Source organism: Betta splendens, chromosome 7 (assembly GCF_900634795.4).
Source record: "Betta splendens chromosome 7, fBetSpl5.4, whole genome shotgun sequence".
Classification (NCBI taxonomy): Eukaryota; Metazoa; Chordata; class Actinopteri; order Anabantiformes; family Osphronemidae; genus Betta; species Betta splendens.
The window spans coordinates 8,071,769-8,093,810 of NC_040887.2; the positions used below are offsets into that span (position 1 = coordinate 8,071,769).

A 22,042-nucleotide genomic window follows, 5' to 3' on the forward strand; every position below is an offset into this window, starting at 1 on the left:
GTTCTCACTTACCAGATGTGATTAGACTGGGTAATGCTGGCGACTGCCCGACGCCGCCGAAAACACCGGCAGAGGGGCATCCATCATTCCTCACCTCGTTAAGAGCTCAGTGCGTTTGTGTAACTAGCAACGTGTAATAAAAGCATTTGGTTACCATCACCAGTGAGAAAAGGTCACTTCTATCGCCGATGCTTCCGGAGCAGACAATTAGCCGCGTGCGTGGATTTCCCCCCAATAGCACTCATTTCTCGCATTATCATGTTCGGCCTCTTTGAGTTGTGATATTCCGTGATATTCATGGAAACGGAGCAGCGCCTTCCAAGAGCAGAGGCTCGCGCATGACTGGACTCTTTGAGTGCTTTGAATGAAATGTGTCTCCGGAACAAACCCACGGGAGCCGCAATTCCCAAGACGTCCGTGGTGTGTCATGAAGAGGAAGTCAGGGCGCATCACCGTCACTCGTGTCGTATCTCGCCGCGTTCTGCGGCTCCATGTGAGACATCGGACCCGGCAGCAGCCGCCCAGGGAGCCGCCGCGGAGACTGACAGCCAATGGGACGCCGCTGCCACGTCGCACACATTACGGCCGTTTAGCCGTCGCACACATTACTTCAAACGCTGGCCCAAATCATGGCCGCCCGCGGGCAAATAGAGCGGGACCGGAACAGTGGATGGACGGTGTGAACGGACAGTTTGGCGTCCGTGCAGACAACGTAGGCAAAGAAAAGACAGGGAAAGGGGCGAATGCTGGCTGTTCGATCGATTCCAGATTGATAAGAATTGCAGCCGCACCTGGAGTTGGACGCTGGAGCCTTTTCCACAGCGTCCAGTGCAGCATCTGGACCGAACAGCCAATATGACGTTTCCACCCCATAAACTATTGGACCCGAATGAACAAACGTGCTCGTTTTAATAAAGCCGGAGACGTTACACAATAATGAATCAAGCAGGGGGAGCGGGAAAAACCTTGACTTCTCCAGAAGACGGATGAGACCCCGCAGAAAAACCAGCCGCCACCCAGAGTTCCTCCCAGAATAATCCCCGAGGGGCCGGGGCTGCGAAACCGAGGGCCGGTCTCCCGCTGCGACGCTACATCAAAGGGTTGTTAACACCGGAGCCCGGGCCCGTTTCCCATTCATCTCGCGTACGTGCGCGCGCCGCGGTCCGTGTCGAGTTTTACAGATCACCACGGACTCGAGCTCGAGCGCGAGCGCGAGCGCGGCCGGTTCCCTCTTCCTCCAGTGGTTTCGGCTGAGTCACAGCTGGGGCTTCCGTCATCGAAGGAGGCGCTCACATGAGTTACAGGAACAAGGACTTTAATGGAACATCTGCACACGTCCAGCGATGGCTTCGTATGTACAATGTCTGGGTGATTAGACACAAATAAGGCATTTCAAGTATTGAAAACGACCTAGCGGCATCACATTTTGGGCGAATCACTCATTTTCGGGGGCGGCTGACACGTTACCAAGTTTGACCGGTGGAGCCGTTTAAGAGGTGAGCGGAGGCAAACGAGTAGCACACGAACAAATGGTTTAACGCATCAGGACACACAAGTTGTATTTGTAAAACACGTCTGGTTCACCTTCATGTCCCGGAGAGGAGAGCAACTCACTACCGTCCGAATAATCCTGTGTTCACGAGAAGGGACGGACATTTTATGTACAATATTTTTCAACACGCAATTTAAAAAAAAGAAAGAAAAAAAAAAGAAAAGAAAAACCTGAGGGCTGTCAACTAGCGCGCGCGTGTCCTTTGATGCGCTGTGCTCCCGCTCGGCAGCGTCACTGACGTCTGGGGAGCGGCGCCGCGCTCCACGAGTCAATCCAGACGCGCGCGCATCGGCGATCCACCGCGAACGTCCGCAGGAAATGATGAGAGCACAAAGTTCCTCGCGGGCAGCTCGTAGCGTCGGAGCAGCGTGTGCATTTTTACATCTTTTTTTTTTTTTTTTTTTTTTACACTTTGATCCGAGAAGTGTTCACATTTCGTACAGCAACAATAGGTTCATTGTCTTCGTGATAATTGGTCCGGCGGCGGAGCTGAAACAGGAAGGAGACGTATATTTAGACGGGCGTAAAAATCACAGGTCACGTGTCGCAATTATGCAGCGGGGAGACGCTCACCGCGTCTGACGTTCCCGGTTCTCACCTGCAAATCGGCCTCAGCCCCGGAGGCGTGTCCTCGCGTCCGCGCCTGCGGGCCGTCAATACGTGGACGTCGTGTAAGGCTGCGTGTTCTGACGACAAACACAGGGAAACGGACAGGTCGGTGTGCGGTGAACGTGTAACACTCACACTCCCGCTGCAGCGTCATAAGAGGTCATCTTACCCTTGTGGTTTTGATCTTGTTGCCGGCGTAGCACATCCAGCCCGAGTTGTCGGGGAGGGTCTTGCACTCCTCCCCCTCCAGGCACGGCTCCATCTCACACCACCACTTCCCGATTACTATGGACGCTACGGGCGACGGAGACAAGAGAAACGGTGATGCAGGTCCCCTTCACCCTAATGCGGCACAAAGGCGTGCGGCAAATCCCAGCGAGGCAATTAGGAGGGAGTTCCTAATCCTAATTATCAGACGTGTCACAGCCAAAGTGTTCAAAGTGTCAGTGAAGGATTTGATCGTGTGTGTCAGACGTGCTTTTCAGCCGACATGCTTCCTATATTAGATGCAGTTATACATGAATGCAGTGGGTGGAACCGAGGCTTTTGACTGTGCGCGTGGATCGGTGGGCGCGACTGTGCCTTGACTTTAATGCGCGCCACCTTTCCGCCGTCAGGAGGGAAAATTGCTTTAAATACAGGGTAAGTAGACGGTAAATGGTTTGTAATGCGCGACGGAGGAAAAGGATCTGTCAGCGGCGACACCGGGAGACCTCAAATTCCCCCGGTCCGAGTCAGAGGTTGCTGTAATATTTGCAAAAGGATTTAAGATAAAAGCCGCAGGTGAGTGGTGTCTGCCGGAGCCAGTGTGTGTGTGTGTGTGTGTGTGTGTGTGTGTGTGTGTGTGTTGGATCTAGACGGAACCGGCAGAGACATTTCTTCTGGAGCTCGCGTTTGTCACAGCGCCTTTAAAAGCACCTGCATTGACGTGATGATCAGCTGTTTGCCTCTGCATCGCTCACTAGTTACTGTACGTCTGCCTGTGGACACCTACTGCTTCCCGTCAGCAGCCGAGTTTGGATGTGACATCGTCGCCGCCAACGTTGAGCTTATCGGGGACCAGGCCTTGTGTCGGTGACTTAGCTCCTTTATTTGAGCGAATCTCTGCATCTATAGCAAATGGGACGCGCTGCTCTGGCAGGACTTCACTTTCAAAAATGGAAGGCGCTTTTTCACGCACGCACATAAAGCTAGTATTTCCCCTCACGCGACCGCCGGACAGCGCTTCGCTCCCCGTCCTCGCCGCTTTATGACTCACCGTCGACGCAGGAAGGTCTGTTTCGGGTCGTTCCAGCCACCTTCCCCGGCAGACAAGAGCACTTGACAGTCTGCGACCGCTCCTCGATGCGGTTCTTGTTGCAGCATCTGTGAGCGGCAATTACTTCACATGTGCCTCCCTCTGATAAGGAGAAAACAAACACAACGGACTGCATTTAGTCTGCACCGCAGGGGTGATAAGGCAGAGTCACTTTAGAACAGTTCACTTTGGGGGTTCGGGAAGTAAGTACATCTGGTACTTTCTACAACATGCGGTGGAACTGTTACTGGAGTTCTGCTGTGATCAATGAATCACTCGAGATGTAGAGAAAATAAGAACAGCACTCATGGTTCTTCTCTGTTGATTAATAAACAGTCATTTTACTGTAGTTTCTGATCCACCAGGACGAAATACAGAGAAGTCAGAGGAATCGGTGATAAAAAATAATGTTAGATGAGCACTTAATTCTTTCAACAGCTGCCCAGACTAAGGCTTGACATAAACCCTGTTAAATCCACTCCTAAATGAAAGTTTTCCAACGTTTTCTGAATTGCTGTTTTGAACGATGGCACAAATGGCTGACAGGCAGCGACACAGCCAGGTGTGACCCGTTCCCTCATTACTCCACAGCCAAGCAGATCGTTGAAGCAGGCAAAGCCTGGAGGTGGTTCTGAGAGTCACAGTCACGTTTGATGCTATGGCTTTTGATGGAAGTCCTAACATCAGGTAAAGATGGCCTCGAAACCCAATAAACCCATGAAACGCGCTATAGCAAAAAACAACAGGAGAGGAAGATGATGAAGAGGAAGCTTGTCTTCGCTGCGTCTACAGCCCTCGTGACTGTAATAGTAACACAACTGCTTCGTTCACTGCCACAGTCCAGATGTGATCCAGCTCTTACTGTACAGCTGTGTTCCAAAGGTTCATATTTGGAATAATTTGCAATTACAGCTTAGCACAACTGTAACGTTATGGTTTGTTTGCACGTTCACTATGTATGAATAAGAGAAATCAACTTTGAGTAGTGGCCCAATTAACGTTCACCGCCTAAAGCTACATCAGATTAAAAGGAATTCAATGCTTCTGCTCAGTAAACACTGTACATACAGTAAGAGATGAACTCGTCATTAATTATATGGATGCAGGCTCATAACGTCTGAGAGTTCTCTGCCATGTTAATGTTAAGAGATTCATTTCAACAGGTTTATTTGATGCAATCATTCTCATAAAAGGAATCAAAACAAGTGTAAATAAACACAGACGTTTGCCATAAACATGAATTATCGGTGTGAGTGAAGCCCCTGCAGGTTGCTGAATGCAAAATGAAGGGATGTGTGAGAGTGGGCAGCAAATAAAAAGACATCTATTAGCAGGAGGAGAGGCCCGTTTCAGGGTTATCACGAATATGAGCGCCTGCCTCCACCGCGCAATTATCTCCCAACCACCGGCTGCGCCCCGAAGGATGAGAGGACCGGCCCGAGCGGACCCGACCCGCCTCGGCCGCCGGCCTCTCCCACCCACCGCGCGCACACTCTCCACGCATGAGAGCCGCGTGGCAGAGGACCGGCTGACAATTACACCCGTCAGCGTGACACGGGATCAAGGAGGTTGTTCAGAGAACGAGCGGCGCGGAGGGGAAAAGGGGCCGCGTATGTTCCCAGCAAAGTGCTTTGAAGTAATGTTTGACAATGAGCTGTGGGTTTATAAAATGTATCATGCAGTGATTTGCATATTGCTTTACTACATTTGAATATGTTGCCTTTTCAAACCCCTCGTCTCTTAGTTTCTTAGATCGGCCAGACAAACATCTGCGCCGCAGCAGTAAACAACGCGGAGCATGTGATCAGAACTCATTATTTAGAAATATCAGCGTCTATAAGCTGCAGCCGAAGTGATTCAAGCTGGAGGAACTGTCAATCTAACAGTTGTGTGATGATGAAAGGTCCACAAATAATCAGCGCTTTGCAACATGACGGTAAAATACCGTGGTGAACGGGAATCAGGTGATTAACAGGCAATTCATCTGCAGTTTAAACAGGTTACATACAGGAAACAGAGCCACAATGCGTGGCTGCATGTGTCAGTGTGGATAATTGAGCCGTGGCGTGAGCTCCTGTGGGGATCAGCCCAGACAGGCGCACTTGACCTCCTGGATAGAAATAGATCTCTGGGCTTGTTGAGCACTTGATGCCTTCACTTCACCACGTTCCACCGTCATGTTTCCCATGATGTGCCTGGAGCCCCGGGAGGAGTCAGACTCAGACCTGATTAGACTTCATTCAGGATGCAGCGTTTCTCTCCTGTGGATATACGGCACGTGAACCGCTGGGCTGTAAATCCGCGCGTGTTGAAGTAAATTGACAAGGAATAATAAACACAACTCGTGTCAACTTCAGACGAGGGTGTTAATTGGATAAGGAAGAAAAAAAAAAAAGCCTCTAAATTAATACCCAAATTCCAACGCGCGAGAAGGAGAGAATTAAGAAAGCCTTTATTTTGCCGGCGTCTTGCCAAGTCTGTGAACTTCTTGGGGTTATCATGACTCCTGGCTCCGTGTTTCAGAAAACATCAACAGCCTTTGGTTTAACTGAAAAATATCCAGATCCTGTAGTTGGTCTGGGAGGATGCTGCCTGCTGTCTAATGCACTCAACAAAAGGGCATGTCTGCGCAACGTTAATCGTGATGTACCAGTGGAAGCAGTGGGGCATCATTTGAAAACAACAGCCCACAGGGGTTTGTTCTTCTTAATGCATCTCCTTAATTGCATAAGACAGCCCCAGATTTCTTCTTTGATCTATTAAAAACACACTACTCAACAGAATTAACTTGCACCACTCGTTGCTAGCAAACAGAGCGAAGAATGGGGGGGTACTATATTTGGAAATCATCACCTCCGTAGAATACATTAAAACGGAACAAAAATGCAAATGGGTGGTTCTTCCAGCTGGCAGGTGTGCCGGGCACCTTTAAACAAAAGCCACGCAACACCGACGAGCGCTTTTCAAGTTCACTCCCGGTTTCGGCGTGCGGGTACGACACACCGCATGCTCCCAGACCCCGTCTTTGCATTATAAATATTTCAGGGGGAGACAGAGAAAAACATGGCCGTAGCTGAATGCTTTCATCAGACGTGGGCTGGAACCATGCAAGGGTATAATTGTTTTCTGTATTTCCAATTTCTCCGATTATCAGCGACGACGAGCGAAGAGCCTCTGGGTGTGAAGTGTGTGTGTGTGTGTGTGTGTGTGTGTGTGTGTGTGTGTGTGTGTGTGTGTGTGTGTGTGTGTGTGTGTGTGGGTTCGCTTGTTTTGTCGCTTGTTTTGTGACGGGCGGGCGGCAGGGGTCAGACAAAAGCACTCGTTAGCGGGGTCAGAGGTCACGCGGAGGCAGATGGGCTCATCTGGAGCGGTGCTGCTGCCCCTGCTCCTTGATTAGCCAGAGCTGGGAAACAGGTGAGCGCCTACTGTACAGCACAAGCGGCACCCGACAGGGCAAAGCTCATCCGAAGGTCTGAGGGAACTGAAAAAGCCATAACTCTGCGTTACAGTACAGTTCTGTCGTCCCTGGTGATTTGTTCTGGCGTGCTTTGGCGGTTTCTTATGCTGATTTATTTGCTCTGCTGGGATTTCTGGAGCTGGAGTTTTGTTCCAGGCTGTGGAAAAAAAAGTCTCCCTGAGAACAATGACTATCTGCTTCATACAGTAAAGTGGCCACAGACTGAACTCAGTCTGCTTTGCCTTAGCCTTGACTAATCCTGGGGTTCTACCTGTCACGTCTGGTTTTTATTAACCATCATCGATCAGACGCTAATGGTTCTTTTGCTTCAAAACTGAAAAGAGTTTGATTAAAATATGGAGATTATACAATTATTGTGTCTTTGATTCGATTCCAGTATTTGTACAGCAGTTCACATTAACTGCTCAGTTCCCTGTTCACAAAGAATTTGGACTCAACAGTAAAATGTCTCTTTACTTCATAATAAAACAATAATAACAACTTCTCTTCACCCAGGTTTCCATTTGGTCCCACCACTATTAAACCTTCTGATGTTGTGACTGTGGAAACCATAAAGTTACTAATGTGCTTCCAAACTACAGTAATTCCTTTAACTTGTAATTGTTGGGAACATGTTTCTATGTGGCCTGGACATTTGTGAAGTTTTCAACGACTACTGCTCTCGTTTGAAGAATCTGGGAATCAATCAGAACCACACCAGGCTGCTGAATGACTCAAACAGGGCTTCTGTTCTATTGCAAACACAGAGATTAGAACGTGTACAGTATTTGCGGTGAATTTACTGGAAAATCATATAAACTTCTTTCAGTCAGGCCCTGGAGTAAAATATAAACCTCAAATTAGGCATAATATGATCACCTCAAGTACTTGTGGCTGAAAATATGATTTCAGGGCTGATACATGTATTTGCATTTTTGTAATATTATTCTGCCGCACTTGGCAAATGGCTCGTCCACTGTGATTTTCAAGCACTTTAACTACGTCTAGTCACGTGACTGATTGCTTAACTCAGATGTAAAAATAGAAATAGCAAAAATAAATATTGTTTTCTCAGCCCAGTAAACTGCTTTCAAGGTCAAAGCATTAGTAATGTCAGTCATTACGCCTTAATAGTCAGTCTGTCTTGTGATTTTCTTATCATCTTGAACAAGCACCAGCTACAGAGAAGCTCTGACACCTCTGCGTCCCTTTCACCAGCTTTAGGTGTGTCCAAGGTCAAAAACGAGAGCAAGTGATTGATTCTAAATGGTACCAATGATTTCACATCTAAATCCCATTTATTTTTTTGTCTAGATGAAATGTAAAGCACCAACAACAAACCGGCCTTACGATTAGTTTTGGACTAATCTCAGCCTCATTAATCCTCAAGTAGTTCATTAAATTTTCTGACCTGCCATAAAGTGAGTGACATCTCCTTTTATTTGCGCAAATCAAGATGTAAGAGAGCGTTGACAGTCGCAGTTAAATGCATTTAACAGTAAGTATAAAAAGGCTTTTATGCAGCCAGTGAATCGTCTGGCGAACTCCTCGCTTTTCACTTTGCTTTGTTCAAGTTTACTACACGCTAATTTGTCAGAGCACTTAACTGTAATGCTATTATCTACACAAATGACAACACCTGGCATCAGCATTGTCTCAGCTGCTGGATGGAGAGGAGGGGGGGGGGGGCTGAGCGGACGATCCCGGGCACAATGAGTCACACCGGAAGCCTCAAAATCCGATGAGTTATGGACAGCGGGCCTGGCAGCGGGTGTGGCTGCGTTAATGAACGTAAGCGAGTTCCGACGCGGCCAAAGCTCTCAATAGAAACGTCAGCGAGCAATGAGCATGCAACGAGTCGCTGTCTACTGTAATGAGCCCAGACTGCGGCTTGTCTCCGGAGACGCTGATAGCGAGTGTGCGTCTGAATGGCAACAGTCCTCCACCATCTGTCCCAGGCAGCTACATGAAAAACACTACGCATGCAAACCACAGAGGAGTTCTAAACGCCATATATCATCGGGCCAAACCTAATAATGTTAGTGAAATATGTGGATATAATGAACACGGCGCATGACTAAAAGGATAGAGGAGACAGACTGAGTGAAAACCCTGAGGGAGTCAATTTAGCAGGTAACTGGTCTCCATCCTGGAGGTTTGGATGCATGTGCATGCTCATACTGGTGCATCCACACACACACGTGTGGTTGCCATGCGATGCTATAGCTTGGTAGCACCTTGTCACAGGAGGCCCTGCATATCCTAGAGTCTAGAGGCCACAGTGGGCAGTCGCGGCCACGTGTACGGCTAATTATTTTGGCGCTTAAAAGTCATTTACCACAGACAGCAGGCCCTGAGCTCCAAATCACAGCGGTCTGTGTTGTGGAGCAGCGTGCCTGTCACCTTTTAATGGGAAACGCAACCAAGGTGACTCTAATAGGCTCCACTTTCTCTTTGCATGCTCTCTGCATGCAGACATCCAAGTCAGCGGGCCGCCGCAATTCCGCCGCTGACAGGAAATGGGAGCGTCAGATTAGAGAATGTCAAATTAATGCAGATGGAAGACAGTGAGAGGCACAAAACATGTGACTGCATGGTGTCAAATTGAGTGACTATTTTTCCTGCCGTCTGTGAAAACATCTGAAGTTCCTGCAGTATTGCTGTTATTCCACATATGAATGCTGGGGGGAGGTGAGTGACATGTTGCTCCATCAACTGAGAGACAAATTTGATTCGTGAGTAAAGAAAACAGAGAGGACCCATGTGTTGGTTATTAAAAACACTATTCTAATCTAGAATGTCCTTTTTGAGCAAAGCTCCAGATATTAAACGTCAACACATGGGGATATTTTTTCCCTTATCGAACCTGTTGTCTTTGCAATGCATGTATTTCTACTGTACTGTACTATCACACTTTTTCATCACATCCTGTACCGTGACACTTTTTTCACACCTTTTTTATTACATGCTGTTCTAACACGTGTTTTTTTTCAATACAGTTGATGCAGTTTGACTTGGTGCAATACATCAGTCATGCCACAGAGCTGGTTAGCATCAATGCTAACTGGTCCTGTAGGTCAGAGTGTTGAATTTTCCAGGTTCGAATCCTGCTTCCTGCTCTGCTGCCACGGCATCAGGAAGTGGTTTTATTGCATGCTGACAGCCATCACCTTGTAAACTCTGCTTTGCCTCAGTCTTTCTTTGCTTAGTTCTCAGCACTGACGTTGTTCCAGTGGCAAAGACGTCGAACGCAAACTACAATAAAGCAACGTCGTCCATCTGAAAGTCAAAAATGTGTGTGTGGGGTCTAAAACCAAGCTTGAAAATCAAAAAGTATCAAAAAGCAAACAATACTTCAAATGCTGAAAAAAAAATGTAAAATGCGTCATTTCCATGAATTTGCATCATTTCATTGTAGAGTCATCGTCAGGACAATGGTGGAAAAAGCTAGTTTAGCTTGAACAAGCTGAACCTTTTTGTGACTGACAAATGCTAAAATATATATTTTTAGCAGAATTCCTACTATACTATGACACATTTTCCACATACTACAAAAAGGCATGTTTTTGATTACATACTACACTATGACATCATTTTTTACCACATTCTTTATTTAGGAATATTGTTGACTGCGTACTATAATATAACTCATAATACTGTACTGTATACCTGTAACACAATCAGTGAAGTGACTGCTCCTGTGGTTCAATGGTTGGACAAGTTCACTTAGCAGCCATGATCCTGGGTTTGAACCTATATTGGACATGTGTTTATAGAGTAATGTTTGCTGCCTTCAGATCATTATATGACACTTTATTCATCACATACGGTGTATGTGGTAAAAAGTGTCATCCTGTAGTATAGTATGTGATGAAAAATGTCTCATGAAACAACTTCAGATTTGACAGCAGCACACATCTACTGTATCTACAGCATAAATTCAAGGTTCGGGGTTTGAACCCATGATGCAAAGTGCAGTTTAACCATTGAGCCACAGGAACAATCAGCTGGTAATGATATATTACCTTAAAAGAAGGGAATTTTACAGCATGCTGTAAAAAAAACATGCCTTAAAATAGAATGTGACATACAGTATCATAGTATGTGATGATAAAGCGGTCCTAGTATAGTACAATAGGCTCAGACTCGTGTTTAGAAGAAATAGCAGACGTGCTATTTCTGTGCTCGCCAGCGAGAGGAATCAAACCAATTCACCAGCAGAAAAACTAACAAATGCTGCTCTGAAAAAATAAAAACCAAATAAAAGCGTAGAAATTCATGGAATATGGCTGCGGTTCTGACACGGTGTCACAAAAGGAGGCTGTGAGATTGGTCCTGTTCACTGGGCCAAAGACGGACGACGCTTTATTGAAATGCAAAATGACTGCTCACGGAGTGGAGCCGGCGTTGTTTTAAGATGCATGAAAACCGCACGGAGCCGAGGAGGCAGGGACGTTTCTTTTATTCCTTCCTTTTTATTTTTTTTATTTGCATGCCAGCCTGAGAGCTTGTCATCTCCGTCGTCACACAACACAGACCCAGGACACTGAAGGACCGGCCGTGATCAAGGGCGTTAAATGTTACTGTGGACGAGCGCGCGGGAGAGCGCCTCTGGTTGTTCGGCTTTTATTGTGGAGATGCGTGGCTCGTTGAGCATGACAGCGGCGCACTGTACGCGCGCACCGACACTCCAGCTTTCATGTTCATTAAACGCACATAAACAAAGGCGCCAGCCACTCCGAGCGCGCATCCACTCCACTGAGCTTGTTTTTTTTTAGAAAAACAGGAGAACGCTGAAATCACGTTGCAGAGCTCCGGCTCCTGTCACAGCGATGTCACTCATTCTTTAAATGTCAAAGCCTTCCTGTCCCCCCCCCCGTCTGGCCCTTTTCACTGACTGGCAAGTGTCCAGAACTGGTATTTCATATTTTTAGATCGCTTGATCTGATGAAGGAGTTCATTGAGCGCGAAGAAAAGCAAAACAGAGATAGAGCTGAGTCACGCAGCCTTTAAAGAACAGCTGCTCGGCTCTGATGTGACTGCTGGGCCCTCCCACCGTCGCCCAGACAGTCCACGCGGGGTGCCGGTGCGCCTGCACCGTGTACGCTGTGTAATAATGCATAATACAAAGGCTAAACGACCTTTCGTGCTGCATAACGTGCACTGCGAAGGATTGATGGCGATGATTATGCAAGACACGCGGCGCGTTGACGATCAACGTTTTGATCACATTTTAGCGCAATCGGGGGAAAAAGCGCAGGACACGAGCGCCACCGGCATCCGCACGAGCGCTCAATCACGCGGACGCGTTTATCTGTGACGGCTTCATTACGTTTTGACTGATCCGCGATCAGATCGCAAAGCTACAAATCAGGCCGCGCGCCCGTTTAATTTCTAGTCGCGCGACGGGAATGAAATGTTTCAGTCAATCCTTCCATCGTGTTGTTCATATTTGACAAACGGTCTTTTCCCACTTTTGTCCCACCCGTTTCCACACACGCCTTGCTCCCGTCTCTCCAGGAAAGGTAATTGGATCTGGAGTGTAAATATGCCAGAAGACTTATGGCTCACCAAGGAGATATTACAGCAGGAAGAAAACTGGAATCTGGAATAGAGCCCGATAAACCCAATATTAATTACTTTGCTTATTTCTCATACTACCCTCCCCCTTGGAACCAATTAGTAAGTTGAGATGCTTCTTTTCAGTTTAATGAGGTCTAAGTAATGATAATGAATTTCATATTCCTGCCAAGCATTTAAAATAGGCGAGCACAATACCATGTGAAATGATCTCTCAAGCGCAATTCCCACTCTGCCAGACGTATTTATTTCATTGAGACAATCAGAAGTGGTGAAATATGGTCCCATCGTCACGTCTCTAAACGCAGAAGATAAGTTAATACAAGTAGTGTTTTGTTTCGTTGCAATATTTTTAATATTTGATGATACAAACGCACAAAAAGCTCAAAATCTACAAACCTCGTTTAAATGGGATTCTTAAAAACCTTTTGTCTAACAACTGGGTCGGTCGTCATTTAAATTCCACTACTGTTGGTCTAAAGAGTAGGATGAGCTTCGCCACACCTTCAAAATCCCCCAAAAGGGCAGATAGAAGTGCGACAACTGTGTTGCATCTCGACACATCCAGTGTGTGAGCTAGCAGGAATCCTGGCAGCAGCGCAGCCTCTTACCTTGGCAGGAAACACATTTGGAACCATCCGCAGTACACAGCAGACAAGAAGGTCTGAAGTCCCCGATTCAATATTTACAAACAGTGAAGACACAAGCTATCATTAATTTACCAGCAGCTTTTGTTTCAAGGGGGGGAAACGTTGAATTAAAGAGGAGCGGTGCTCACACACGAAGCGGCGGTGGGTGTGAAGTGGTGGTTTTCATCTTCTGTACAAAAATAAAAATGCTTGGATTGATTTCTGTGATTAATGAATGAAGAGACATTAAACGTGTCGTTACTGCGTTGTTGACAACAATTACTGTCCTTCTGTCATCCTGCATCCTGTAAGTGGTTTTATGGATATTACCGCAAATGGTGGCGCACAATGGACGAAAACCAGCGACTGCAGCCGCACGAAGCAAACAAAACAAAGGCAAAGTGACCAGTGAGTCAGGAAACGAGGGGAGCAAACAGAGCACAACGGCGCAAAACAAGCGGAGACACGAGACGAGCGCGAGGCGACGCGGGAGAAGAGACGGAAATAAAACGACTGGCCTCAAACACAGAAACAGGCACAGAGACGCAGAGTGACCAGACAAACATGAAGCTGGCTGCAAGATGAAACATGCAGTGACAACAAAGAGGCACGGTATTAAACACAACAAAGTCGGGTGTTGTCGCGGTACATGAGTGTGCGGTTGTTAAAGACGCACGTTATTAATATAATATCAGACTGGAACACTTTCATCTGTTCATCACATTTTGAATTATTTAGCCCTAGTTTTTATTGAACCTGTGATTCCTGTAAAAGCAGAGTCTGCCCTTTATCACAGTCGCAGCACATTCCCTGTTATTAAAGTTTCATCCTAATTACACCTAAGATTATTACACGTTAATTAATATTAAGTATTAATGTTTTGCACAAACGCTGTTCAGAGGTGCTCCGCAGCCATGAAGAAAAGCACTTATTGGCTTTCCTGTTTACACACAACACAAAGAGGAGCATCTGTAGCAGCCGAGCTTTGTTACAGACTATTTCTGGATTAAAGGAAGCTGAAGCCTTTCATCAAGCTCGAGGTTTCCAGAGTCAACTATCCTTCAGCTATGTCAGCTGTCACGGCGACGTGTTTCCAACACTGCTGTTAACTACTGAACAACAGGAGGGTCTAGAAATGAGAGGATGCTCTGCTTCACGTGCAACGGAGGCAGATTAGCCTGGAATGATTAATTAAAGCCGTTCTCAGGCTAAATGTCTGGAACCGCAGTCAGCGGCTAAACAGCAGCCTGACTTATTCTTTCTGGATGTTCTGCATGTTTTATATTATTGGGTGGTTGTTTGGTGCAGGATGCTTCTGGTGACCCTTACCCACTGAGAGGCTTTGTTGAAGAGCAGAGGTCACGTTGCATTCCAACTGTTATAAAATCCTCTTTTTTAAACTGTTTCTGGAGTCAGAGTGCCAGAATGTTGCAAATAGTAATTGTCAGTCAAGCATTCAGGTTCACCAGAGGCTTCATCCTCCACTCTCGCTCCTAAAATTAAACCACAGTAAGTGGAAGTTATGTGTTGATAATGCATTTGAGCACATCCCCTCCTTTTTTGACAAATGTCTGATAGACAACACTGGATAATGTATCATCTGCCAAAGATATGATGTTGATATGATTTAATTAAAGTTTTTATACTTGACCTGAATTACGTTAGACAAAAAACATGTTTTTTTTATTTTACATGGTTTATTATAAACTCTAGGATCAGATTTAAATTTGCAGTATGACCATTCTTCACATTATGTAGCTGCCATCCACTAAACTTAGCATTCATGCTCCCCCTGTGATGAACTCTTCTGTAGTTAGCATCTGCATGCTACAATAAGACACAGACAAGCTAGCAGGGCTACGGAGCTTCAGTTTTGAGAAACTGGAAGTAGGCGAGTCTGACATTCTTTTAATGTGTTTTAGTCTGTTGCTGTTATTGTTTTGTTTTGTTACACCTTATTAGGCGTCATTGACATGAACTAATTCAGACACAAAGATCGTGATCGGATTACAGTCACCGTAGCACGACACGAAAATGAAGACGTGCCTCAAGCAGCTGATGATGAACATTCCGTTTGTTTTTTCTGCCGTACAATCAGTCAGATGTTTCAGAAGCAGAAGTGGAGCATGAGTTTGACAGTTCAAGCTCAGAGGTCACGAGCTTGACAGCAAAATAGCAAAGCGCTGCCAGCGCCGTGCACAGCTATGCTGCAGTGACACATGTCTAACACAACACGCTCCGGTCGCGAACATGCGACACAACGGGCTGCACCGAAGGCGGAGGCTCCCCTTTACAGCCAAACTCATAATGCAATCATTTCATTTAGTGCGTGCGTTTAAACAAATGACGTACGGAGCGTTGGAGCTTTTCATTTCCTCCACTCTGCTGCAAGAACAACTGTGACACCAACGCGGCAGAATGTGCTGAACCGTGAACCTTGCGCGCCTTTAAACTCCCTTTTATTAATGCTCTGGGAATCTGGCGAAGACAAGAAACAGCTGGTGCAGTCTTGAGAGAGGGAAAGTCGGCTAATTAATTAAGCTGTGGGCCACAGGAATTCATTTTGCATATAAGCGCTGTGACCACAAACCATAGCCCCTGTACAGAATTGGCTGAAAGACTTCAATTAAACATGCTTTTTAAACAAATATCCACAAGCTTAGAGCAGCTCTCTGCTGTGAATAATTCATGATACCAAACAGGAAATAAATGGGAAATAGTGAAACATGTTTGTAGCTGTGAGCATACAGTAATAAGTACGCCGCTGATTGTCTTAGATTCATTTACCTAAGTTTCAGGCGTAACCAAGAAAATGAAACCCTCCTTCATGGCGGCTCCTCCACAGAGCAGAGTCAATAAACCTTCAGACAATAGAGGAGCGTGGTCAGCGCGTGCGTGGAACATCAGGACAGAGCTCCAGATGTGGAGAGGCCTCGGGCTGCGGCCGCACGCCACTTCCCATCGGCGCTGCAGCGAAGCGGCGATGACACTAGCGAGCGCAGGGTTGAGAGGAGGTCTCGGCGAGGGGTGGGGGTGGGGGTGTGGGGCGGGGGATGTATGTCAAAATAATGTGCCTCCGGGACGCATTATATAAGGCTATTAAATTGTCAGTGTCTAAAACAGTTCGCGGATGAGCCAACCTTTTGTTTGTGACAGCTCGAAATCCATTTTTCATGTTTGTTTCATCTGTGAGCTTCGCCGGCGAGTGGCTCCTTTTGTTGGAGGAAAAATGAGCCCTGATCCTCCAGTCCTCAGCAAAGCTCCTGAAAGGCAACGCCGGGGATTTAAATGGTCTGCAGGAGGAATTACAGGTGAGCGTTCATGTTAAACTAGCTTAGCGCCTTAGCCACATCCATCTTAAGGAGCGACCAGCAGACGCTCCGACAGCTGATACAGGAACGGAACGCGCTCCACGTCCAAACTTCCTCAACTCTGACACGTCTCCGCGTCTGCTCCTCGGCATATCTTAAACCTCCCATCAGTATGCACACGCACCCGCTGCCAGATATTTTGCAGCAGCCACGAGGCGAGAGCGTTGAGAATCGATGACCCCTCCGTTATGAGCAGCTTGACCCTGCAAATACGACTGTTGGTGGGAGTGAGTTCGCGAGGGAGCAAGGCCACCTCAGGCAGCCGCTGTCTGCTCTTTGTCGTAGTCGGTGCTAACACCTCCACACGATGCACTGCATTAACAATGGCTCTGCTCCGAATAGGCTGCTGCTCTGCACGTTTAACGCGTCTTTGTTCCTCCGCCACTGAAGCCTGGATTTCTCTTTACCATATACTGTACGCAAGCGCTGAATTGTTAATGTAATTTGCCACACCTGCAAAGTAGGTTTCCGTCTTTTCAGTTGTTGGACTGGTTAATAAATAGGAAGCCAGGAGCTGCTGTTGTGTGTTTTTTTTTTCCTGTTAGAAAGCCCACGGTTCAGTCGGGAGAAATTCTCCGTCTGCGCTTTCCTCTAGACATGTTCAGGGGTCAAGAAACGCGCGACCCCCAAAGCAACATCTCTGCCCGGCACTTTACGGATGCACGGCAAAACGCAATCTGCTCTCTTTTGTGCACCGTTCACGCTCTTTGCACCAAATAAATACAGCACCTTATGAATCACGCGCAGCCTGTACCGGGAGGACGGAGAACAGCCCTAAGCATATCTGAGAGAGTGGCAGGCGGCAATCTGTAAGTAGAGGCGCAGGGCGGAAAAGCAGACGGACTTGTCCGACTCACTGAGCATGCACAAGCACCGGCTCGTGGGTCATCCAGCTAATGGACTCTGGACACGCGCTTTTTGCAATGAGGCTCCCGACGTATGGGCGCGCGAAGGGAACAGTTGCTTACACGCTGTCAAAAGGCATAATTACAGCGCGAGCAACACAATGCCGCTGATAAATCTGTAATCTTCTCGTCTCGCGTGCCTTTTCACGCCGCACGCGTTCATATTTACAACCGATACATTATCGAGACTTTGTGTGTGTTGAGCGGATATGAAGATAACGCCGCAATTCCGACGTGCTCAAAGTCACCGCGCATGATTGACTTGTGGTTTTTCTAAACAACGTCTCCCCAAAGACCTACATTTCTATTGTCAAGGACGCCACTGATCCCTCGCCCTCTGTAATCTCGATTTCCTCTGGTAATACCAGTCACCGTGAACTCGTGGCATTTCGCTGCCTTTAATGATTGGCCCAGTGGTCTGCAACCAACGGCCTTCTTGCCGCCAATTCGTGACCCGTCAACCCCAATCCTCCCACCAATCCAACAGGCACACAACACACAGCACAAAGCAAATGTCCCAGTGTCAGAATCAATCTCGACAGGCGTCCCATCCTCCTCTCATAAAACTGGCATCTCATTTATCCAGGATTGAGAACTAGCCATGCTATGGTAAATGGAATGACAGGGCACCAGCGCCTTCAGCAGCTGAAGGTCCGGATGGATTTGAATTGTTTCCCTTTGTCCAAAGTGATAGCTGGAAGCTCGGTTGAAGAATTAATTCCATTTCCCCTTTGTTGACATGAGACCAGTTCCTAAAAGATGTCTCGTTTGAGTTTCGGTCCCGTTCCCGTCTGTTTTTATTCCCCTTCTCCACCGAATATGTGCAGATGTGCGTAATGAAATGAAGGTGTCGGAACAGGAAGTCTTCTGACTCACAATATTGAATCTATTGAAAAGACCCCTTGCTGATGTGCCTGAAGTGCAGAGGAAATAACAGACACCACAGACCTGCACGCTCATGCAGCTACTTCAGCCTTTGAAGTTCTGACAGCGTTCAGCTTCCTCCCCTCCGCTGAATCCTGAGATCATAATTATTTACCAGAACTACGTCTCCGGCGCGGCGTTGGGCCCATATCCTATTCAGCGCCGGTTCGCTTGGAGTAAAGTGGCGACGAGCAAATTAAGGGGGAGCAGCGCGCTGTAGCATCGGTATCGGCTGCAACAGCACAACAAAAGTGCGAAAGCATCCGTGGATGATCTGCGCGATCGTCAGCACGCGCGTCAAGGCCGGAACGTAACAAAAGAATCAGACACTGCATTTTGATTAAAGGATGTTTGTTTTGACTGCTAACCTGCTAATGATGTAATAACGTCATAAAATCCACAGAGACATATAAAAGCACAGGTGGAACTGGCTGTTTAGCTTGACGCGGACCGAGTGAAAGCACGGCAGGACTCACCGATCATGTGAACGGTGGTTCGGCCCGGCCTCGTCCCAGGATGCTGCTGGATGGTGTCGTAGAACGTGGCCTGACACAGCTGGATGGCAGTCACACTAACCCAGAGGCACAGGCAGAGAAGCCAGGACATGACAGGACACATCTGCTGGGGACCGGCAGAAGTGGAGTCAACTCAGAGAAACCGTCACGTTCTCACCCGGCGACCTCCGCTGACCCACAACCCCCCAAACACACAGTTAGGAGCTACAGGAGCAAATACGCTTCCACTCTTTGGTCTGTAATTGGCCTTAACGCCCCTCAGTGGAGTCTTTTAGTCATGTGGATTTATCATTAGTGAGATTATATAAGTATGACTTCTTCACTGTTTCATCTTCCACTTTGCCCTGTCTTGTCCCTGAGCCGTAATGCTGCAAATGTGGCGTGATCCCTGGGGAGTTTTCCCATGCAGCATAGATTCCCCCTGACAGGCTGATTCCCTTCAGCTGTGCTCCTGCCTCAAAACCAAGCTCGCAACTTAGAGAAAGATAGGATTTCACAAGCAGCCGGCTGCTGAGAGTTTTCTACGTCTGTCAGAATAATGTGACAGTGACACAGCACCTAATAGGACTCAGGCGCCGCCCGATGCTTCACCCTGATGTTTAGTTAAGTAAAAGGGGATTTAGAAACCAAACTGAACAACAGCCAGTGGAGCTCCTGGTCGTGGGAGAAGGTTCTCTGTGAAGGTCTTTGAAGGGAAAAATGGAAAATGTTTCAGCCCTGAACAGCAGCACGCTGCAAAAAAACACCATTATCATTTTATTACAGCAGACAAAATGATATTACATAATTATGTCCTGCATGAAAACTCATCAGACACTAAAGACAAAGAACAGAACAGCACGTTAACGAGCCATTAGGTAATTAGGCACACGCCTCTCACCTTTCACCCCCTTTTTTTTTCAAAATGAACTTATTATATTTATCATTATAAATAGCGTAATTATAGTAATAACACATAAAATCATCTCCTGGAATGACACAGATGAAAAAGAAATCATTTAATCTCAGTATTTATGTTTGAACTTTTAATATTTTGCTCTTAAATTCAGTCTAGTTCATTTGGGAAATTCATGATTTGCCAGTTTCAGTGAAAACAGCCAATTCCTGACCATGATTGCAATTATTTTCTGCCCAGGATTAAAAAAAAGAGAGAAGCAAATCTTACCTGAGCAACGAAACAGAGAGAGAGAGAGAGTAAAAAAAATCTCAACAGAATGGCATAAATCCATCCATGATGCTGCTTATGTTGATCCCATGGATTCAGCTTGAAGAGGGAACTCCGCTGCCTCCCTGCTCCACACTTTGATAGCAACAGTCCAGTGATTCAGAAATGCCCGTCAAAGCCACAGTCGGGGAACAGATTTACAGCTCTTTCGATTCCACCTTTGAAATACCACTGCTTTCCCTCGAGGAGCTGCTCCCACTGACACAGAAATCATTTGCCCCTTCGCTTTTATAGGCACGTGCGGAGTGCTCCTTAATTAACTGTAGTGGAATCTCTCCGTTCACCGTCTGCATCCTTCCAGTGAGAGGCAGCCTCTGAGCAGCAGCTCCCGCTGAGTCTGAGCACCAAGAAACAAATGTTCGCGTTCAGCCGGGCTGAGTGTAAAGACTGTATCACATGTCTTAAAGCCAGACTGCCTCTGGTGGGACTCCACCTGATCATATGCTTCTGACAAATGCAAATCAGGGAGAGCTGGCACCGCTCCAGCTGACCACATGATTAACACTCGTTATATTTACAATGGCTCGCGTCTCTTTTTATGCTTTTTCCACTCCGTTATTTTCTGCCCTGCATTTCTATTTTAATTCACCCCGTAAGAAAATAAATCTGAAAATCTGAAGTGCACGGAGCACAGAGGCAAGAAGGCATGCGCAGGACAATGTTAGGAGGGGATTTGTCTTCACGTGCTGAGCAGGAAGGAAAATGAAAAAAGAGAGCATGATGTAAAATAATAGCGTTGGTCGGAGCTGAAGGAGGCGATCACCTGCGGAGAGGGAGTGGACCACAGCCTGTGCTGGAGATGAAGTGGTGGCGGTGGCAGGTGAGAGCTGCTCTGTAGGTTGTAGGTACGGGAGCCCGATCCCTCCCATTACCCGTCACCTTCACCACGCAGCGAGCTCGGCTCAGCTTTTTTTTTTTTTTTTTTTTTTTTTTTATCACTAGAATGCAGAACATGCCCAAGGCCTGCAGCTCACACCGCCATCTCTACGGCATAAAGACTTCACATTTTATTTTGATGCTTGCTAGGGAAGACAGGGTGCGTTCCCAGTTCAGGAAGGAGCGAGGAGAGCGGCACGGAGCGCTGCATTAATGTCTGTGAGTCAACCTCGTGCAGAGGGGATCGGGGCAGAGAGGCGGAAGTTGAGCAGAAGGAAGCGCTGAGTCGTTCTTAGCAGAACAATAGATCCCAAAGACGAGGCAGTACCTGCTCAGAGTGACTCTGTGACTCTGCTTTGACTCAGGGCTGGACCATGTTGGAGCCATCTGCTCCACAGGGTCCACGAATGGGAGAAAACTGGAGGCTGCGTGCGTCAGAGAGAGCGTCCTGAAATCTACCGACAGACAAAGTCTGTGTGGGCAGGCGCTGACCTCAAACCCCGGGAAGACGCATTTGCATCGGAATGAGACGATTCGCTAAAATTGCAGGGCTGAGACGAAGCCGTCCTGCGTTTTTAGTGCGCGGCCTCCGGTTAAAGACGCCGCGTCAAGGAACGACGGGTCGGTTGCGCTCCTTCGGATCCGCTCCTCGACAGATGCACGTCCCTGGGTCAAGCAGGACTAATGCAGACAAGCCTCTAATAACAGCAGGACTCCACAATACGAATTCAAAAATGGAAATTAGGAGCACAGGTTACAATGAAGCTGCTGCGCGGAGGATTCGTATTATTTTAGCTTTAGTTCTCCAGCTGATGGGAATTTAACTTGGAACATTGAAAAAACGCAGACGTGACCTCTTCTGTGCATCTCCTGCACACACACACATGCTACACGTTTGCCAACGTGTAAACAGATCGTTCCATAGAAATGAAGCAGACTAACAGACACGTACAGGCGCAACGTGACGCGTTATTGGCATCTTCTCCCTCACAGGGTTTGGAAACATGTAGAATTCTGGGAGAAAATTAAAGATCGTGTATCTCAGAGAGAATCCTAAAATCCATAACGTTATTGATTTGTGACACATAATTATCTGCAACAC

At 47.1% G+C, this 22,042-nt stretch overlaps 1 protein-coding gene across 2 annotated transcripts; it reads right to left on the bottom strand.

The window, feature by feature from the left end:
- Positions 1–1,298: 1,298 nt before the first annotated feature.
- Positions 1,299–21,436, bottom strand: LOC114859405 (chemokine-like protein TAFA-1). 2 transcript variants are annotated; one of them, XM_055510041.1, is made up of 6 exons: positions 20,005–21,436; positions 18,801–18,945; positions 3,420–3,560; positions 2,331–2,455; positions 2,151–2,238; positions 1,299–2,041 (listed from the first exon to the last, which is right to left on the bottom strand). In XM_055510041.1, the coding sequence occupies exons 2-5, from the start codon at positions 18,940–18,942 to the stop codon at positions 2,206–2,208; spliced, it is 441 nt and encodes a 146-aa protein (XP_055366016.1). In that variant the 5' UTR covers positions 18,943–18,945; positions 20,005–21,436; the 3' UTR covers positions 1,299–2,041; positions 2,151–2,205. The 2 variants fall into 2 exon arrangements, with proteins under 2 accessions (XP_055366016.1, XP_040927316.1); XM_041071382.2 differs by having other exon boundaries at positions 18,801–18,942; positions 20,005–21,371.
- Positions 21,437–22,042: the final 606 nt, after the last annotated feature.